This window comes from Tenebrio molitor, chromosome 6, assembly GCF_963966145.1.
Source record: "Tenebrio molitor chromosome 6, icTenMoli1.1, whole genome shotgun sequence".
In the NCBI taxonomy this organism is placed as follows: domain Eukaryota; kingdom Metazoa; phylum Arthropoda; class Insecta; order Coleoptera; family Tenebrionidae; genus Tenebrio; species Tenebrio molitor.
Window position 1 is genome coordinate 6,567,863 of NC_091051.1, and position 21,029 is coordinate 6,588,891.

At 36.6% G+C, this 21,029-nt stretch overlaps 4 protein-coding genes across 9 annotated transcripts; 2 read left to right on the forward strand and 2 right to left on the reverse strand.

The window, feature by feature from the left end:
- The first annotated feature begins 977 nt into the window (after window positions 1-977).
- LOC138133649 (zinc finger matrin-type protein CG9776-like) lies at window positions 978-5,472 on the forward strand. Of its 6 annotated transcripts, none has more exons than XM_069051588.1 (11): window positions 979-1,106; window positions 1,348-1,495; window positions 1,554-1,664; window positions 1,747-1,825; window positions 1,883-2,287; window positions 2,352-2,428; window positions 2,490-2,674; window positions 2,922-3,309; window positions 3,368-3,486; window positions 3,603-4,459; window positions 4,504-5,472. In XM_069051588.1, exons 7-11 carry the CDS (start codon window positions 2,612-2,614, stop codon window positions 5,282-5,284), a joined length of 2,208 nt encoding a protein of 735 aa, XP_068907689.1. In that variant the 5' UTR covers window positions 979-1,106; window positions 1,348-1,495; window positions 1,554-1,664; window positions 1,747-1,825; window positions 1,883-2,287; window positions 2,352-2,428; window positions 2,490-2,611; the 3' UTR covers window positions 5,285-5,472. The 6 variants fall into 6 exon arrangements, with proteins under 6 accessions (XP_068907687.1, XP_068907689.1, XP_068907691.1 ...); XM_069051590.1 differs by having other exon boundaries at window positions 1,883-2,009; XM_069051587.1 differs by having other exon boundaries at window positions 1,883-2,009; window positions 2,111-2,674.
- A 216-nt stretch (window positions 5,473-5,688) lies between these two features.
- On the forward strand, window positions 5,689-10,475 carry smg (sterile alpha motif domain containing protein 4 smaug). Its single transcript, XM_069051591.1, has 4 exons — window positions 5,689-5,870; window positions 5,927-7,077; window positions 7,132-7,327; window positions 9,491-10,475. Exons 2-4 carry the CDS (start codon window positions 5,934-5,936, stop codon window positions 9,831-9,833), a joined length of 1,683 nt encoding a protein of 560 aa, XP_068907692.1. The 5' UTR covers window positions 5,689-5,870; window positions 5,927-5,933; the 3' UTR covers window positions 9,834-10,475.
- Window positions 10,476-10,521: 46 nt separating this feature from the next.
- On the reverse strand, window positions 10,522-11,488 carry LOC138133653 (uncharacterized). Its single transcript, XM_069051596.1, has 3 exons — window positions 11,334-11,488; window positions 10,971-11,280; window positions 10,522-10,889 (listed from the first exon to the last, which is right to left on the reverse strand). Exons 1-3 carry the CDS (start codon window positions 11,343-11,345, stop codon window positions 10,705-10,707), a joined length of 507 nt encoding a protein of 168 aa, XP_068907697.1. The 5' UTR covers window positions 11,346-11,488; the 3' UTR covers window positions 10,522-10,704.
- Window positions 11,489-16,948: 5,460 nt separating this feature from the next.
- LOC138133801 (tetra-peptide repeat homeobox protein 1-like) lies at window positions 16,949-17,782 on the reverse strand. The gene is made up of 2 exons (XM_069051761.1): window positions 17,656-17,782; window positions 16,949-17,530 (listed from the first exon to the last, which is right to left on the reverse strand). Exons 1-2 carry the CDS (start codon window positions 17,665-17,667, stop codon window positions 17,066-17,068), a joined length of 477 nt encoding a protein of 158 aa, XP_068907862.1. The 5' UTR covers window positions 17,668-17,782; the 3' UTR covers window positions 16,949-17,065.
- Between the last annotated feature and the right edge of the window lie 3,247 nt (window positions 17,783-21,029).

Genomic DNA, 21,029 nt, shown 5'->3' on the forward strand with positions numbered 1-21,029 from the left:
ATGTTAGTTGGACACTGTAATATCCATATTTTAATCCTTCTACAGCTTGTTATCTGACGTGTCATAATTTTGGTTTTCAATTGTAACTGTTTTTAAAAATTGGATTTATTACTATCGTTATCATATCAGTAGATATCTTCTATGTTTGACTGCTTTTTCTTTTTGATTACTTTTACCTTGGATGGGAAAATTTAATTATCTGACAGTTGTTTTTGAACTAAATATCGGCGTCAGACCCAAAAACTAGAGAATTTTTTAGAAAATATAGGTGTTTCACATTCACCCAATTTCCCAATGAAAAAACACTAAAAATTATACATGTTCGAATTACCTCAAGGTTTTTCTTATCATTTCTTTCATGCAAATTTCGGTTTTAATCAGCTATTCAACGAATTTTTAAATTGAATGGCAACATTTTTTCTTTGTATTTTAATTACAAGTTTTTTTGGATTTTACTATACCGACAAAAAAGTAACGTGGAAAAATGTTTTCTAGAGCGGCAAAATATAATAACTCTGAATGAATGATATCAATTATTTGAATCATCAAGTAGTAATTACAATTTTATAAAATAATATTTAATTTGAATGTCATTAATTGTAACCATTGACACAACATGTCGGGATTATAATTTGATTGAAATACAAAGTTCCCGCTGTTCGCAGGTGGCAAAAACGACAAAAAATCCTGAATAATTAAATATAACGATTACTTACAAAAACTTCTTGTATTAAATCCTTTTAATCTTTTTGTAAAAAAAGGAGTAAATTTAATTTAAACGATATATCTGACAAGTCAGGAATTCTTTTCTCATTTTTTTTATATTCGGGAATAAAAATAAAGAACCAAAATAATTTTGTTTTGGACAAGTATAACTTTCTTATTTTAATTAAACGCTTGTTTCATGAAAAGAAATAAATAAATTGTCGATAATTCGAAAAATTATCCCTGTGGTTTATCCAATTAACGAAACTGTGGGTTGTTTGTATTATGGCAAATATGAGTATGGCCGAATTTTCTGATTGTCGTTACTTTAGTTACCAAACAGTAAGTGGAAGTGAATGTGTGTGAGTAGTGGGTACGTGCGTATCATCATGTATTATTTTGTAAGTTATCGTAGTTATTTTAGTAAAAGAGTAGAATATGATAACCACAACGAATTATACAATCGTCTGAACGTATTTTTGTTGTTATTTGAAGAAGTAGACATTAAAGAAATTCCTTAATTTTGTCAGCGTTCGTGTAGCGTTCATGGCGTCTCGTTCTTAAGAAAAGGCGGCTTTTTTGAATTTATTGAAAAATTTCAGATGTAATTGTTTATTACATTATGGCTGATGGTTATTGCAGAGTACATACGTCTCATAAAGAACAAGTTTCGCGTCCTGCAAGATATGCTGTTAGGGTAACAGTTCCAACAAAAGTCATAATCAACAAGAAATTCTTCAGAAATCCTTGTTTGTGGTTAGATAAACCACCCAACACCATGTATAACAATGTAAGATTAACATTTAGCGCGTTTGAATTCGTTGTTCATACTTTCTTTTGTAAAATAGCCAAATCAGTACTCTGGTCAAGGTTACCAAAGTACGTATCCCCAGTACCAGCAGAACTACAATTCTGGTTATGGATATGAAGGATACAATCAAACGCAATACCTGAACACGGTAAGTTTCCTCCATTCCCTGTATACCTATTGTTACTGTTAAGATTGTGTCGAGCACATTTCACAAGACACCAATTTTACAGAATATCAACAAATATCATCTGAGGTTATTTAAATAATAATAAGTAAATTAGTTTGCACAATGGAGGTATTAAGGTGACAGTAAGTGTGTGTACGAAAATCATCAACGTCACAAGTTTCATTACTCTTTTACTTTAGAATGTTCAGCCCGTGCCTCCTGGTGAGGAGTATCCGCAAAACAATTGGGCTCCTGTCGGAGGGTACCATGCTAACCCCGTTCCGGCTCAAACTGCTTCCAGTTTCGACGGCAAAAGTGAAGACGAAGGTTAGTGCATCGACGGCAACACTAGCGAAATTTCAATTTTTCTAGCCTGCGTTGTCCCAACACGATTGGCCACTTTTTAAAAAATTTAATTTTGTTTGGAGGTATTTTAAACTGAACGTGTTTCATCGCCATTACCCCAAACGTCGTGTCCCATGCTCTTGTAGACAAGGATATTAATTAAGATTATTTCTGAATCCCTTGTTACGCAGGGTGCTTTAATAAATAATTAAAGCACCCTGTAGAGATTTTGCCGTATTTGTTCATCCTAATCATGTTAGGTTTGTATACAATTTTTTTGAATGTACTCTTTTTGAGTGACGATCTAATGATGTATTTTCGTAGGACAGAATAATACTGCATAACAGTTTTAATAGAGACAGGACGAACAGCATTCCTTCCTTAAATAAATTTCTACAATGGTTAAATAAAATTGTTGATAATATAGTGTTTTAATATTTTGTAACGGAGTTTTTTTTATAGCTGTGGCGCAAGAGAGGAAGGCTCAGAATGCCCAGTTGATAAAACAGCGGGAAGAATATGTGAGAAAAGCAAGAGTGTTACGAAGAGAACTTGATCTTCTTCGGAATCAAAAACACGAAATTATGTCGGAGAACTCGTCGCAACGTGACATGGAGTTGATATTGAAAGAAAATGTCAAACTTCAGGTAACTAAAATTTAGTAATTAACCAGTTCGAGGTGAGAGCGTACAGATCGAACTTGGAAGCAGTGTCTTGTTTCACAGTGAAGCGCAGTCGAAACGTAAAAATGTATTTAAAAAAACCGTATGTCAATTTATTGCTTTAAGGTAGAGTTTTATGCCAAAGGACATGCGGGGGGCAGTACGTATTCTGTTTGAGCTTGCATTTATCCCGACTAAAAACACTTCCGCTGACGCGTCCTTTTACTTTCAGGACGAGATTCAGTCAAAAATGAAAGCCATTCATAACGTGATCGAGATGCTGTCGAGTATCATTAAAGACGGCTGCAAAATATCCGATCTCGAGGCGCAGTTGGACGAATCACCAAAAGCGCACCACAAAAATCACGTAAAGTCGGACGTAGCCGATCCGTCCGTCAAATACAATTACATGCACTACGATCCCGAATTGCACTGGTGTCGGATGTGCGACGAATTTCCCAAAACCGCGAAAGATTTTCTTCTCCATTTGCAAGGTGACAAGCACCGAAATAACATTCAAGAGAACGACGTGGGCGACAACACGCCCTGGCACAAGTTGCCTCCGGAACAGGAACTGCCGTGCTACGAAGGGGCCACCAAGAAGCGGATTCCCATAAGGGGTAAACAGTCGTTGATCGTTTCTATTCGATTTATTCATCTAATTAATTTTTTTGATAGGGTTGCAATTTTTTATATCAGCACCCGCATGGTATTGTAAGCTCTGCGATACTTGGATAGGAGATTTGCATTGTGCTTCGCATCATCTCAAGTCCCAAGCGCATTTCCAGAACTATGCGGTAAGCATAAAACGACTTGAAATAATTAATAAATGGTGTTTTGGTAGAAGTAAAGAAAAATAGTAATTTTAAGTTCATTGTTTGTGATGTTTTATTTTTTAATTGTGCATTTTTAGAACTTCGTGGAACAGAATCCGCACTGGGAGATCGAGTGGTTGAAAGACCGCGAGAAGGCGATGGCCAGAAACGAGAGACACGGTCATTCGTCGGATTCGGATGACGTTTCGGATAAGAAGAGGAAGAAGCATAGGAGTAAACGTTCGTCCATGGATTCGAGTAGTAAAGACAAAAAGAAGAAGAAGCGTTCGAAAAAGCGCAGGAAACATTCCAGTGACACTAGTAGCAGTTCCAGTTCTTCTGATTCGTCATCGGAAGAAGAAGAACCTAACGACAAATCGAAGAGCATCCGTGTTGTCATGCGTAACATGAAGGTTCAGTCGATAATGAACGAGGACTTGACGGGAAAGTGGGAAATGTTGGAGCGTCTAGTGGATGAACACAAGAAGAAAGAGGAAATGCAGAAAAACAAAGAATTACAAAAGGCGAAGGAACCGGAAGATCCTTTGATCAATCAGTGGATGACCGTGAGTGAACCACAAGAAAAGGAGAAAGTATTGTTGGACAACTTGAAAGATCGCATGAAACAAAAGCAAGAACAGGAAAGGGCGAAATACGCCGAAATGGAAAAGAGACAACGGGAGAAAGAGAAAGAAGAAAGGGAGATGAACGAGAGAAAGGCTCGAGAAGAACAAGAGGCCAAAGAAAGGTTCGAGCGTGAACGTAGAGAGCGAGATCGAGAGGAGTACGAACGTATACGTGACAAGGATCGCAATCAAGTGCGATTCAAAACTAGAGATAGGGAGAATTACAGGAAGAGGAGGACGCCGACCCCCAGCCCTGAACGACCCCACAATCAGCAGAACCATCAGAGTCCCAATCGCGACGATCGGAGATACAACAGACACAATTCCAGGTAAGAAGTTTTTTTGAAACAAGCTACTTCACCGTAAAGTGTAGTAATTTTGGCAGAGAACGGAAAAACAGCAGAGAAAACGGACGGGACAATCAGGAGTACCGAAGGAGTCGCAGCAGAAGCGAGGATCGAAAGTACCAAGCGGACGCGAACGCGTCGTCCGACAGGAAGAAACCACCGGGTCCGCCGAGTAAGCGGTTACCGTTCATAGGGCGGATGCCGTTGTTTAAGAATAAAAAAATTGAGGAGAAGGTAGAGAAGGAGATTAAGAAAGAAGACTACGATATTCCACGTGTGACCAGATTCCAGCCGGGCAATCTGGCTAGAGCATTCCTCCCCCAACCAGACGTAGTTTGTTTCCCGAAATTGTCGAGTTATCCTCCCATTTCAGCACCTCCTCCTCCTGTAGTGTCCCAGCCTGATCCACCCGCACCCCCGAAGATCACCGAGAAGACGCCGAAAGCGCCACCGGCGCCGAAGATAGGAACAAAAACTAAGGAGGAAGATGAAGAGAAGAAAAGTCCGAAGGAGGATGAGAAGAAGGAAGAAGAGAGCATAGAGAGTATGTACGGTGATCCCAGTCAGATGATGGATCCCAACATGATGAGTCAATATTATCCGGGAATGGATTATAACATGATGTATTCGCAAATGTATGATTATTCGCAGTGTCAGGAGGAACCACCACAGCCACCACCTCCAGATGATGTGCCCCTTGCGCATACTATGCCATTGCAACCACCTCCACTACCGCCGAACGATCCTAGCGACGATTTGGCAATGTTGGGGATCAGTGCGGATGACATGGCTGCCCAGAGTTTTTAAAAATATTTTAGTAAAGGGGGAGTTGCTCGATCATAACTTAGATCAATGCGATTTGTACCGCTTGGACTAGAATAGAATTACTTTTTGTTTAAATAATTATTGTAGTTACTATACATTTATCAGTGCCACCAGGCTTTTATTTTTAAGATCTTATTCTGTTATTGGCCTTTAATAAATTCTTTTCTTTTTGTAAGAAGTTTGATTGAATGAAATTGTTTATCGTGATTGTCTTCCTAGGCAATATACTGACAAATATGTGACGGACTTTTTTTTTAATGTAAAACTACATGAAATTAATGTCATTATCTGTTAATAAAATAAAAATAATGTCGATAAAGCTTTTTCTTCGGTTGAATTCAGAAAAACCTACCGCGTTTTTTAGGGACTTTGTCTTTTTTGTTGTTTGTTTTTTGACAGACATCACATCAGCTAACTTCGTTTTAGTTGGGTGTGTACGAAACTGAATCCGAATTCGGCATTAATGGGCATTTATTATTTACCAATAAAATAAACGTTAAACGACGACAGAACCAGACGAGTGATGATAAAATAAAAGCAGCCCGATTTCTGGGTCAGTTTCTGTAACGTGAGTACGTCCAAATCCTGTTAACTTTTTCTTCTTTAGCAAAAATTTTTGTGTAGTTTTACGATGGAGTCTTCACAAATGCGGAATTTTTCTGAGTTTTGCGAACAACTGCACGAAATACGATTAAAGTTTCACAAATGGGACAGTTGCGAGAGAACCGTGGCCCTGTACTATTTGATGGCCGGACTGCCCTTTGCGAACGCTCGATTCCTCCAACACGTTTTAGAACAGTGCATAGCGGTAGCCAACACCCCCGAAGCCCAAGTCGTGGAACGTAACGCGAACAATTCAGTTTTTGTGGCAAAACTCCTGATGGAACACCCCCAACACGCTCTCACACTGCTCCTCTCGCACCTGCCGTTACTCAGACCAGGTAACAAAGAAGCAGCCAGTTCGTATTTAACGACAATAAAACGCGTCTTGTCCGAGTTTATTACCCCACCGTGTAAAATCTACAATGAATGTGTCGAAATCATGTCATACGTTTTTATACATCCGGCCTTTGATAAAGAAGACAAAAAAGCTTTCAAACACTTGTTGAAACAAGTTTTAAATCGAGTGAGCCCCGAAAATTTTATACATTCGCCAGTGAACGAGTCTAGTGACGAGTCGACGAGTCCCAATCCCGAGAACGCAGATCTGATACGTTTAAATAGACGGTCTAATAGCTTAACACCCGCCCAAACTAGTTCACACGAGAGTTTGTCCTTGGGCAAAGAAGTTTGGTCGTCGCAGGAAAATCTCTCGCAACCACCTCCGAAACCGAGGAGCTATTCGTTATCGAACGATAAATCGTTGTTGTTGAATTTATCGAATTTACAATCGAGTAGTTCCGAAACTAGACTACAAGATTTACAAATCTTAAGTAATTTACCTGTAATGAAAAGTATTTTATCTTGGTTGAAATCTTTGAGACTGCATAAATATAGTTGGGTTTTTCATAATCTCACGTATAAACAAATGTTAGACTTGTCGGAAGACACATTACAAGCAATTGGTATTACAAAAGGGGCCAGGCATAAATTGTTGTTAAGTATCGCTAAACTTAAAGAACGAAGCACAATGCTGACTGAACTTGAGACTGAAGTTATGAATGGTGGTGATTTAAATGCTGCTTTAAAGAAACTCAAAGGAATTTTACAAACACCTTTACAAGTTTCGTACGGGGAAGATTTGCCTTCACAATTTATTAAAGTTTTAGGAAAAGGTGACAGACACAACTTACCGTGCTGGCGATTTTTTAATAACTCGAGTTTTACAGTTTGTACCCATCTTTTAATGTCAAGACAACCATCAGATGAATGTCTGATGCTCTTTGCGGCACTATGTGAACGATCGGATTCTTCGGAAGCATTTACCGACGACCAAAAAAGGAAATTGAATTTGTGGAAGGAGCAACTGTCCATAGGAAATCGCATACCCATGTACACCCAGAAGTTACAAAATAGCAATGCGAGGTAAGTTTTATTGGTTTTTGGACAAGGCAAGAATCAATTATGAAAGACTTTCATAAAAAAAAGTTTTATTTTCGCAACACCTCCAAAACGTTGTCATTTGTTTCAGCAGTAACCAAATGTTAAATGATTATGTCAGAAATTAATTATTTACAGCCGTTCCGACGGAGGTTTTATCGTATAAAACGATTTGCCGTGGCGTAATACGGTAAAGTCGCCGTTACAATGTCAAAGCGCGAAAGAAGCATATTTAAAAAGACCTTTTTAATAGAATTTGAAATCATCAACCGGTTTACGTGTTTTTCCTTTTTACTCATTCTTTGAATATAAATGAATATTTAACTGGGATTAGTTGGTCTCAGCCTAAAGTAAAATACAAAATTTCAAAGAAGTATCGTAAGCGATTTCTTGTACAAAGTTTTACTCTCATTATGAATGATTTTTTTTAATAAAAATATACAAAAACTCTTATGTAAAACACGTTTCTAAAAAACACCGTTTGTGTTAAGATTATGAGTCATTTTTATTTATTTTTTTAACGATTGGGCGCTACCGAATTATATGACGACGTTGGGTGTTGTGTAGAAACTAGAAAATGTTATTTAATGATAATTGAAATTTATTTTTAAACCAGCACATTTTTTAGTATCTTCTGTGGTTTTATTTCTACACAAATTTTTTTTTGAAAATAATGATTTTGACAGTTTACAGTATGTCTAAAAAATTTCTCATCGTTTACGACAACCTGAAGCTAACTTTGATGAGAGATTTTTTTTAGACGTACCAACGTAATTTAATATGCGAGGGTAGTGAACCTTCTACCTCGATTCGGAAGAGAAGTAAGAGTATATTTCTTAAGGAATATAAATGCCTTTTTAATTAAATAAATCAGCTCTAATATCTTCAGTTTTTTTCAGAAATCAATTTTGTTGTTTACAGTTATTGGTTTGTTGTTTGAATAAAATTTTAGGTCATAATTGCAAGGCACTGATAATTTAAAAACACAAATAATCGCAGTTGGTAGATTAATGGTTTTTTAAAAGTAAAGTAACTAATTCTATTGGTTCAATACTCTGTCTGACATGTGGTCAAACCACAGTTTTCTGTCCATAGAACTATTTTTTGATATTATCATCCGTTCATATGAAAGCGACTATGACGATGAAACTGAAGATTTTCTTGTTTAAGTAATTTATGCAGTAATGACTCTGTCATACTGTACGAGTATTATCTTTAAATAATTCTTCAATAAAAAATAGACTTTTTTTGTTCAGTTCTTGCAATAAGAAATAGTTTCAAGTGCCAATATTTGCACTGTTATTACAAAGTCAGCGATGCCATAACTAAATAGTTAGTCACATATTGTGATTACACCAGTACAAAACCCAAGGTAAAATAACTCGGTCCGATAGACTAAATACACACGCAGTAAAAGCATCCAATTATCAAAGTTATAAATGGTTGAAGTTTTAAAACAATTTGCTTTGTAACCGTATTTGTTCTACGGGTTACTACATAAATGTTTTTAACATCGTACTTTACTGTGATATGTATGTTTACTTTTGACACATGATCAACAAAAAAAAGAGATAAGGGGCGACTGTGGAAAACAAAAGTTGTGAAAACGTGCTGCGTAGCTTCGATCATACCGAGAGCTGTTCAATCTGTCATCAATGTTTTGTGTTCACGAACATTTTTTTTAAAGTAAAATTGACGTACATGTCAAAATTGACAACGGGCGGTTTATTAAGTTACGCCACAGGTTTCCAGAGATTTTGTTTTCCACAGCCGCCTCTTATCTCTTTTTTTGTTAAATTTGACATTAGCCTTTTTACACCTGTCACTTTTCAATGTATAAATTTCACAGCACGCCACGTTCGTAGAAACATTTATAACAAGCGTGTATTGTAGTCTGCATAAAATTTTTAAAACGACGTAGGAGAGGGTTTTGTGAAGTTAACAAACAATGCACATTTTAGAAACCTTTTTTTTTGAAGATCTTAAATTTTGCGTATTAAAGTTTTTACAAATCGTTATCAAGATATTTTTTCGTGGCTTGTAGCAGATGTAACGGCCACAGTGTGCATATGATTTTTTGTGTATTGATTTTATGTATTTATGCAATCGCAAATAACTGTGTTTGAATGTTTGTGTGTAAATGTGCAGGTCGGGTTGGCAATGTAAAATGCCAGCCTTCGCCCAGGAGAGCCACGCACAAAAAAGTTCATCGTATCCGAACGTAAAGAACAGTACGGCGGTCAATCCTCATAGACATTCAGTGGGTAGTGTGACATTTAGGAAGGATTATCCTGTAGGAAAAGGCGTCGACGTGTTCAAAAATCATTCAACCGAAACCTATAAGAGCAATAACGGAAGTCACTTTCGTGTGCGTTTCGAAGATACCGGCGCGATCGAGAGGAACAAAAGACAAATTCTGAAAAACACCGATATCGAGAATAGTTTAGAATCTCTATGTTTGCAAATGATGGAACATGCACTTGGGCCTTAATGATTATTCATTTGATTCGTTTCGTACCAATAATTCGTACTGTCGGCCTAGAGAATGTGTAAATTTGACTAATTTTTAGCCACCAAATCGTATTTATACTTTTTTAGCTTTGTGTGTTAGAATTGTATATTAACTGCTGGCAGATATACTATTAAGATTTTATGTACTATGATTTTATTAAGTGTTTTATTCGTTATCAGAATATTTTATATATTATTTGCCAAATGTGATTTTTTTTTGTTAAATTTGAAATTATTTGATATTTTAAAAGTTCTCCTACTTTTAAGACTGCATATTTAAAATGAGTTGCTTAAGTGAACAACTTTTCCTAATACTTTAATTATATCGGAACAAATTAATATTTGACACAAGGGAAATTGTAATTTGTGGTTGTCTATGTTCGGTGATTTGCGAAATTATTGTCGTTTACATGGTCATTTAAAAATTTTGTGATGCAAAGTTTTCTAAGCTTTAAATTTTTTGACATATAGTTGATTAAAACTAAATTACTTTACATGCAAAATTTTTGTCAAATTGTGGAATTGTGCATGTTTGTGATTGTCTATGTGTGATACCGGTTTGCCAACTGGCTAAAACTGAAGCAAAAGACTGATTTCTAAATAAAGAATTGACTAAATTAGACCAATCTCGTTTCAATCGATCCCCCTTTCCTACGAAAACTGCAACATTTATGAGAAATTAATTTATTACGGTGCACAAAATGATTTCATTTCACATAAAAATAAATAACAAGGAACCAACAAATGTCGTTTAAAATCAGTCGACATGTGCGAGATTTCACTTTCGGCACTCGGCATACCAAATAAGTTAATAAATTAGAACGAAAGTGAAACAGACTTCTGGTAAACGGTCACGATTCGTGATCGTCGTAGACCTGGACGTGTCCTTCGACGCCCGGATATCCTTGAACGTCCGAACTCAACTGGTAGTGACCAAGACCTGCCCCTGCCTGTCCCGAGTGTCCTTGATACTGCGCGTACTCGTCGCCTTGATCCTGAACTTGGTAATTGGCAGCGAGTGCAGCCTCGTGACCGCCTGCGGATCCAACGAATCAAACAAGAAAGTGCAGCACCATTATCGATTAGAAATCTCGCGGATTCTCCGCACGTCTCTTACCTCCCCCGGACGACGCGAGTCCTTCGTCGAAGCCTTCGAAGCCATGCCCGTGAGCGTTGTTTTCGGCGCTGGCGAAGGCGTAGCCGTGGTCGTGCTTGTCACCGTGGTGGACTTCCACCTTGGAGGAGCTGGTTCCCAGCGAGATGGGGTGTTCCAGGAGATGCTTGTCTTCTTTCCTTATGTAGGTCGGGACGGGGTGGAAATGCTCGATGTGGATGTTCTGGTACGACGTGGCCCGCTCGTGGTGGTCAATTCCGGCGTCGTGACTGATGACACCACCGTGGGCCAAGCACGCCAAAGTCAGCAAGATCTGCAGGTCGAGAGTGATTATCGGGGAAAGCTGTCAGGTGGAAAAGCACTTACGATGAGTTCCATTGTGCTCGTTTTAACACGAAATCACAGTCTGTACTAAATTTTTATTGTTAATAGTGGCGTATTTATAGCTGGATTAAATTGCGATTCCCCTTTTCCGTCTCACTCTGTTGCACCGCAGATTGCAGGTAGGCTTTGTTTCTGGTAAAGAGGTGGTACGATATTCTTCGAGCATATTGTGTGTACGCATTTTATGTAAACAGCATACCTAATAATATTTTTGCCTTTCTATTGGAAAAGCTGTGTAAAGGCGCTCGCAAATGGTTTAATAACAATTTATACCTAGTTGTGCCCAAATGTGTCAACACCTCATTAGTGATATTAATTAATGGGAACTACCGAAATAACCAAATTGTTACAATCGTAATTTTTCGACTGTCATCTGTAGTCGAACTAATTACACAATTTTTTAATTACACCTTTCTCAAACTGGGGAATTCAACAATCTTTTTATGATATGTTAATTTGATTCAATTAAATATCAATCGATTAAAACCAACCCCACCGTCATAGAAAGTTATGAATTTCGTTCATAAACTCTTTGTGTAAACGTTAGATAACTAACGACAGTGAAGGAGACGCTCTTTCCTGTGTATCTTTCATAATGAGTAATTATTTGTGACTTAAATTTGCACGAAATGTAAATGTTAATTAAGAAAGGCGTAACACAACGAAATGGATTGTTTGACAAACTTAACATCTTCAGATGTCCAACTGTATTTGTGAATTTGAAAGATCAAGATTTACTGCGTTGATACTTGTGAAAGTGACGCCGGACACGTGAATATAATAAAAATGCATCAACTTTAAATGTACGTTTAATGCATAATGCAAATGAGTTTTTATTTTTAATCTCCCATTAATTTGGAAAAGATATTTCAATTTTTTCCACTTAATACGTACAATAAATTTGGATCTTTAACACGGTAATTAGAAAATTTTGGTTTGATATTTTTATCTTTTTTAAATTTCGTTCTTAATTGGGGATCTGTGTTAGGTAATTAAATTTGTACGTTTGTGATTTAATGATTTGGTTACAGTGGGAATGGAGTGTTGAGTGGAAAAATGAGCAGGTTAAAATCAGATTATAAATTTATTATACCCACGGAAACGTAATTTATTATGGAAGCTGTTGCGAGAATCTTTTTTTAATTGAGTGGGAATGGTCGACGCCAAATTTTGATGGTTGTGGTGAAAATTTATTGTCTATAAAATTTGCGTCATTCCCCAGACACCTATTAAATTAAAATGAGATTAGTATAAAGAACGATTCCCGTATGACATAATCATTAGTTCCTTCGAATAATTAATGAAAGGGAAACGATTGCATTTCCGGATATCCGACTCGTAAGATTTATTCTGAACCAGTGAATGTTTATTCTAATTATAATTTATTTTAGTATTTTTTATAGTTGATGGTAAGACTGTATTCAGGTAGGCATCAACTTTCATTTTGTAATTTTCACGCTCCATAAAGATTCTGCTCGGTTTGTTTCTGATCAGGATTCGAATTAAGAGGATGGACTGGTTTAAATTGATTTAATTAGATTAAATGAGAATAGTTATGCAAAATACAGGTATTTCAGGAGTGTTGGATAATAAGCCCGACGGAATTGAAAATGCAACCCACAATACATTTTCGAAAAAAGCTGGATATTTTAATTTCAGTAGCCAGCTTTTTTGGAAATGTAGTGCGAGTTGCATTTTTAATTTCGTCGGCCTCATTATCACTCGTGAAATACCCTGTATATGTAAATAATTTTCTTTTATGGCGGTGGAAAAGGACGTAATTTACAAGAGGCGGGAGCTTTTTCTTGGTGTGAACAAAGGGCGTAGACGTCATCAATGATTCTGGGAGGTGAAAAATCCAATGTCCACTGTATTTTTGCAATGTCCATATTGTTCAAAATGTTTAATTGTAACAACGCAAATTTTCAACCTACTAAATCTTGGAGGCAGTTTCTAAAAGCTCATATAAGGAGTTGCTGTTTCCTCCACCATGTGTTGTGAGATATTACTGATTTCACTTCGTCTACCACATTTCGCATTCCATGACGTTCTAGTAGGTATAGTTTAAAAATAAAAAATAAAAAATTACAGCCGAACAGCACCTTATGAAGACCTTTGATACTTATTTGATAATCGACCATGCTCATTAATTGTATATTTTTTATATTTTGCTTAGGTAAGTATGTACAGTTAAGGACACGGAATTTGGGGCATCATTTTTCTGTCACTTCAAAAAAATGTGATGTAAATCACTCTTTATTGTCAATGTGACATTGAAATTTATTTTCTGTTCACGTCAATCGTATATCAGTCAAAATCGTCGCAAACGGTAAAATTGAGGTTAATAATGTAAAGCCTATTTTACATTTTTTGATGGTATATTGACAGTGATGTCCGAAATTCCGTGTCTCGAACTGTACGTTGCATCGGGTTGCATCTGACATTTTGTAGACCGCCTACGCAAAGTAACGTGTGTTCAAAAATACAGGGTCTTTCACAACTCGCGCCCTAGAGAAAAAGGGCACCTGCCGACGACAATAAGTTGTCAAAAAATAGAAACAAAGAATTTACTACTGCTTTCATAACTGAGTTACAAGACTTGCAATTCTACCAATCCCAGAAGGGCATCTCAAGGTGTGATGTTATTTCAACCAAATAAAGCCAGTTGCTAGGTTTCAAAATTAATACCATCAGCTACAAAAAATGTTTGGATTACTGTAATTTTGACACTATTAGATTTGACTTTTCATTCTCAACAAATTTAGGTTAACCGTCTGAAATGTTAGAGCTGTCATTACATTGCAAGTTCAGATGTCTACTGCTTAAGCAAAGCCTATGGGCGATTCTAGGAGATGCTTGGAGTGTAGCGACTCCACGGACCTGAGCTGAGCCACCAGTGTCGGATCTCGGATCTGGCAATAAATCGGTTACAGAGACTCTGATGCGCAAAACCAGCCCATGATTTTTGGCTGGTATGACCAGGTCGGCCGCGCTCTCAAGTTTGGTCTTGGACGGGTCGCGGGCCTCGGACTCTTGGGGTAGTGGTTGATGCTTGATAGTCGCAACTAAATGGCATTCTAGGTCATTTCAATTATTATTACAACGTATTGTAGCAAAAAATAAAAAAAATGTGTTGCAAACGAAAAAATAATTGTCATTTCTGCCCGGAAAACGTTCTTCGAAGACTCTTGCTGACTCCCTGGCGTTACGCTCACATTCCCCAAAAATTATTATCATCTCTAAATAATCAGCGGCTGAATACATGACTGTAACCAAATAAACAAAGGTTTTGGCTTTTTTTATTACAAATTTAATTTGACAGTGACATCTTTCAAAAACAACTCCAATCGCCCAAATATTTTAAAGATGTTTTTTCTTAAATGAAATCCTAGCAACGTAAAATTACGGCAAATACACCTTGGAGGTGTAGATCTCTGATTGGTTAACTTTAAGTTGTCTTTTCTCGAATATCTTTTAAGTTAGATTTTTTTTTCTTCAAAATTACACATCCAAATGCGATCTCTTGTTTCCTCTTTTTCCCTAGGGCGCGAGTTGTGAAAGACCCTGTATATGTGGTCAAATGAACTGGTGCTTCCTTTTTTGTTTTCATTAACGAATGGAGTAGCTGTCAAACTGTAGATGTCTATTTTGTAAAACAGTGTACAGTTGACTTCAAAAAAAAAAACGGGAAATGAAATTTGACCTAATGTGAATTGGAAATTTAATTTGTCAATTTATGTCTGTTTGACAGTAGTATTTCTGACACATAAGTGCAATTTTTTAACCTAAATTCTAAAAGGCCGTTTCAAACTATAAAAATTTAATAAAATCTGACAGAACTTTTTCTGACAGTTCCCGTTTTTTTTTTGAAGCCAACCGTAGACCGAAAGCGCAGGAGTAGTCGACCATAAATCTCTATATGAAAGAGTTAGGGCATTCCATTTATCTAGATTATTTAGATATTCTATATTTTGCACGTGCCAATTAAAACTACAACAATTACCCCACCCTCTCACTAATCTCTCTTCGTCAGAACCAACTCTACAACATTTTAAATAAATGTGATCAAAAATCGACGTATTTTTTTTTCTCTGGGCTGTGAAATACTGGTCCTACCTACGTCTGCTTAATTCTCCTCAAGTTTTTAAATCCTTTACATCATTTTCCATACATTTGGTTGCGAATGATAAAAAAATATAAAATTTGAAAATCGAAATTCATAAATCACTAATCGTTTCTTGCAAGAATTTATTTGACGTCGGTTCACAAATTTTGTTGGTGCATTTCAACTTTATTGCTTTATCGACGACTGGCAAAGCAAAATCTTTATGACACTGTCGTTTCTAAATTAACTACACAATTGGAAAACGTGTAGAGAGTTTTTAATTTTATGGGGGGAAATTAGCAGGTTCTGTTATGGAAGAAATATGACCATTCTGCCATAGTTCATGCAAGAATTTGGATTGTGACGTCAAAGTGTCAGTTAAAGTCAAAAAAAACTTTAAACCATACTATACACTAGAAAAATAAACCTACGTATTTATCCACACCAATTCTGAATTAGTTTGATAATGTTTGCTGTTAGTAAAATGTATTGTTATTTTATAACACAAATAAATAACAAGAATATTTAAAATTGTGAGAAGAGAATACTTCATTTTTTATTTCTATAACTGTGGGATGCAACCAGATATACAGTTACAATTTATTAATTAAAATAACTGTTGTCAGTTTGTGGTTAGGTGTCTTTATTTTTCATTATGAGATATTTTTTTAATTTTTCAAAATTAAGTGATATCTATTGGACAAACTGGTTTATTCATCTGAACAAAAGGTATTTATGACAATAAGTTAAAGGTTTTGTCACTGAGGTAAATGTTGGATCTGCCAAATTTTTCAAAGCATTTGATTAAATTTTTATTTAGACACCAATACATACAGATACATTTTATATGAAAAGAAGAAAATGAAACTATCGTGTTTAGATTTTATAATACACTAAACGAATCTTTCTTTAAGTGTACTGAAAAAGAGAAGTTTTTATAACCTAATAAGTACTACATGACATTAGCATTTGTGCAAAAGATTTCTCAATTGATTTATTTTAATTTTCTAGAATATCACAGATTCTGTACAGAATCTCGCTGCCTTGCGGTGAAACCGTCGTTATTTATTATATTAATACCTAGCTTGGCTAATGATTTCTATTCAAATGGTTATTTGAGCTGCGGTGATGGTCAATTAAAGATAAAAATTTCACTGTTAATAAGAACTGAAATACTTTTTTAAAATATGGATGAAAACAGTTTTAATCGTGTGGTTGTTGTAGCTATGTATTTAACTTGGCCATTGACTTCTTGCAGCCACTGTTATTAAAATCTAGCTTTTACACGCTCTATAAATCGAGAAATATTCAAGAAGCTAACGAATAACGCATTTGTTTGACTTATTTCCAACTAGTTAGCAGAGAAAGTAGTTTTTGTGAAAAAAAACCACAAAAAACTGTATCGGCTGTGCCTCTCACGCTATCTAATTTTAAGAAAAGTCACGTGCGCGGAAAGTGTGTGAAGTGAGAGCAATCGGTGAAGAAAACACTGTTTAAAAGAAAACTTATTTAATTAGGTAAAAAATAAAACAACAAATAACAAAAACAACAAATGAGAGATGACTATGACGAGGATGAAGGGTGATGGTAACAGCCTTGCATTTTTGGATCAGTGTTTGCTATGATGATAGATGGTCTTGTAGACGGGCACTTTAACAGGGACGGGCTTGGGTATGGGGATTTGAATGTGCTTCTCAACTGGCACTGGTACTGGTTTTTCCACGTGGTAGTGCACCTCTTTCTCCACCTTGAACGGTACCGGTTTCTCGACGGGGACAGTGATGGTCTTGATCACCGGAACGGCAACGGGCTGTGGCACGTGCACGTGGACGGGGTAGGGCTGTGGCACAGGGATCGCTACCGGCTTGGGGATTGGTACTGGAACCGCATGGGGGATGGGTACGCTGACGTGCTGGTAAACTGGAACGGGTACAGGTTTGTGGATTTCCACGGTGTGTGAGATGTCGTGGCCGCCTCCGTAGCCGCCTCCGTAGCCGCCTTCGTCATGGCCTCCGTAACTGCTCGAGTATCCGGCATTTACGGTCGCAAAAGCGCAAAGGAGTGCTACGCATACCTGGAAAAAACAAAAAAGTATAGAAAGTCACTCGTGAAAGTTTACGTAATAATAATGATAATACGTTTGAACAAGTGTGACCCAGAATTTGGGACGCTACGAACTTTTGCGCAAAAGAAACTTACAAACGACTTCATTGTACACTGGCTTGGGTTTGTGTAAATGAAATGAAGGAAGATTAATGCAGTTGAACTGACTGATGAATGAATTGGGGAGTCCGGACTTTATATACTTGACAATGTCAAGGTACTTTCACTGCATCCCCCCTGATTCTTGCGCTGTATCCTGCGCTTTAGAACGATCTCCCGAAATTCTTGTTCCGGTCCTGAACACGCCGCTTTTCGGCAGCACATCTTCGCTGCTCCATTTTCCACTTTTAGTCGACTTGAAACCGTTCGCGTGTTCACTTTGATCCTCCCAATTTATCATCTTCATCACGCAACCTAATTCGTATTGTAACGAAGTTTTCAAACAATTTCTGTTAACTCCACGCATGTAAATTCGATCATTAAAAGGTAAACGCATCAACCATCAACCAATTTTAAACTAACTCATCCAATTATTACAATTGCTTCGATTCTCAATCTTACAAAACATTCAAAATTCATCTGACCAACAAATTATTGTCATGATTAATTTCTGCGAATTAAGTTGACAGAATAATTATTCTGTGATCAAAAACACTTAAAAATAATTGTGGGAGAGCACTGAGCTAATTTGGCATCCAAGACTTTACAGAACATTTCGGGACAATAGACGCAACTTTTTCGAATAAAATTTTATTCACAAGATTTCTTTTGATCCACAGAATAGTAAAAATTAGAAATTAAAGCGTGATTGCCGTTGCTTTCGAACTTTCTTCATTAATGTAAATTGTCAAAAATTTTCGTTTTGTGCAACCCACAACAGTTGCAAAAAGATCCAGGTGTGTCTTTGTTGCTCAGACGCGTCCAGGTTTTTTTTGTTTGTAAATACTTGAGTCACGTTTTGACAATTTGCGGGTCAAGACGTCGGTATCGAAGAATAAATCTCTTGACGGAAGTCGAAGAACCGGACTGGTGGTTCATATGCAAATTAAGGTAGGTCAAGAGCAGCTTAAAATTTTATGCAATGTCGCTTATCTGGCATTGGATTTAAATGACAGTCTCCAGTCAAGCAGCGAACTCCAAAATGTTTGAAGAAAATTCACGCCACGGTTGAGTAATGTAATTGTAACGTAACTGAAGCGACACCACCCAGGAATGTTTTTCGCATTTGCCACCAAAAGAGAGAATCTGGCGTCATTTTTCTGTTGGGTTTGCCGGTTTTCTAGACCGTTTTACATTCTAGTAGATCTTTTATGGAAATCTGTTAAATGGACCCAGTTAATTTTTTCTCTCTGTCCCATCTCTAATGTGCAGAGAATGTAGACCGTTATTAATTATTTAAACGGAATTTAGAAAGCAATAAGTAATAGATTCCTCCAGTCGCATTGTCTAGTTCCGAATGACAGCCTTTTTCGCACCGTTTTACCAGAATTGCGTAACTCTCCACTCCGGATCTACAATAGTTGCACGCGTTTGTACGTGAACGTAAAAAAATGTTAATTTTTCTTGGGGAAAGTTGACTACAATAAAGTGTGTGATAGATTTGTCACAAAACTGCGAAGTGGTTAAAATCTGCTGGGTCCAGCCACTTAGATTCTGTCACACATGCAAAGTGCTTTGGAACAATCGCGTGTTGTGAGTGTTAAAAAGGCTTTTGTTTGCTGTAGGTCGTGACAAGTTCTTGGTCACTCTTAAGACAAACGTATTAGAAAGTTTTATTCGCTCCCGAGAGGCTAATTCTGTGTGTGTATAACCATGAAGGATTTAATATGGTCAAGTTTCAGGTTCAAGATGCACGCTTCGCATTAACAATAGCGCTTCAAGAAGTGCCGCAATTAAAAGAGAACGTATTTTGGCATGCCGCAGGATTCGTTTTGAAATTATAATTTGAACGGTGACCGTGACGACCAACTAATTTGACTAATTAACATTTTTAACGGAGGAGAATCACGATCGTCGACCGTTCTTGACACGTCTTTCTCTTGGCAGATCGGACAATTTGCTTTATTTTTCGCGTGCAGATTGAAAGGCGAAGGTCGGTTGCGGTCATTTTGCTATTCGAAAGGTTGGTGGTCTACACAAAACGTAAGAGAATAATTACGTTCATCTGATGAGGCCCTGCCCAACATTCACCACTTTTACTCTGCACATTGAATAATATTTTACTTTCACTGCTGTAATTTGTATCGACGTGTTCTTTGTTGCCCATTCGTGTTAGTATCTGTCTCAAGTTCAACTAAAAGCTGAGGTCTAAGGAGGACAGGTGGGAGAGATGTAGCTAATCAATTACCGCTAAAACCGCATACGTGCATAAAGAAAGTGGTAAGGACTGCTGTTTATAAATTAATACGAGCATTTCTCTGTGTGGTTTTAATATCCCTGAATCCCTCATACCTAGTCTTGCGATTATTTCAAGTAGATCGTTAAAATTTGTTACGGTGTTTTCCTTGTAATTTGTTTTGTTGCCGCATGTGTTTTATGATGTCTTTAAATTGAATAAACTCTTTCAAATCAACGCATATTTAATGTAACGTTTGCGACCTTTCACTGTAGTGTCAGCAACAGCGGTATTTATTATTTTTTATTAACGAGAAAAACCCAACAGGCTAACATAAAGTATCTTATTGCTTTCCTTTTCAAGTGGCATGAATAAAAAAAATGTGTTGTCAGAAGAGAATGTGTGTAAGATAAAAAAAAACCGACAAAAACGAGACTTGCTGTTATATTTAATTTTTATAATATTGAAAGGGTCTCTTTCCGTCTTTAAAATTTCTTTCTATTTTTAAAATCTGTTTCGGTTTTTGTTATTTAGAATGTCGACAAATCGCTGTTTATGAATATGTATTTATTTTTCTGGACATCAGAAGACCAGCAATTTCCGGAAAAACCGGAATTTATTTTTAGATGACCGTTAAAAAATTGGTTGCTGTAATTAAGATTTGTTAATTTCGCCTGGATTAATTTGCTTCCACTCGAGAAAGTACATTTTAATTTGATTTACATTTCTAATTTAATCTCTTTGTAGGTAGAATTCAAGTTATTTATTTCATACACTAGAATGAGCTCTGGCTGCATAATTATTATCACTAATAAAAAATCCTTTTTGATAATAAAAATCCAAGATACTCATACCTATAGTCTATTTTTTAATCATAGAACCACGACCTGTTGATTTAGGTTTGTAAATATAAAATTTTACTAAATTTGGGGAATTTAATGATATCTATTGGCTATACCAGCCAACGTCTGTCATTTTTAAAGTCCTTGAAAGTACGCAAACTCGCACCTAAAATTTGAACGTGTTATTAAAAATGCCTCGCAAAGTAAGACATTTATTAAAGTCTTAAATTAGTTGTTATTAACTTTATTAACATGCTGCGCTACTAATATCTCTAATAACCTCAATTTTTATA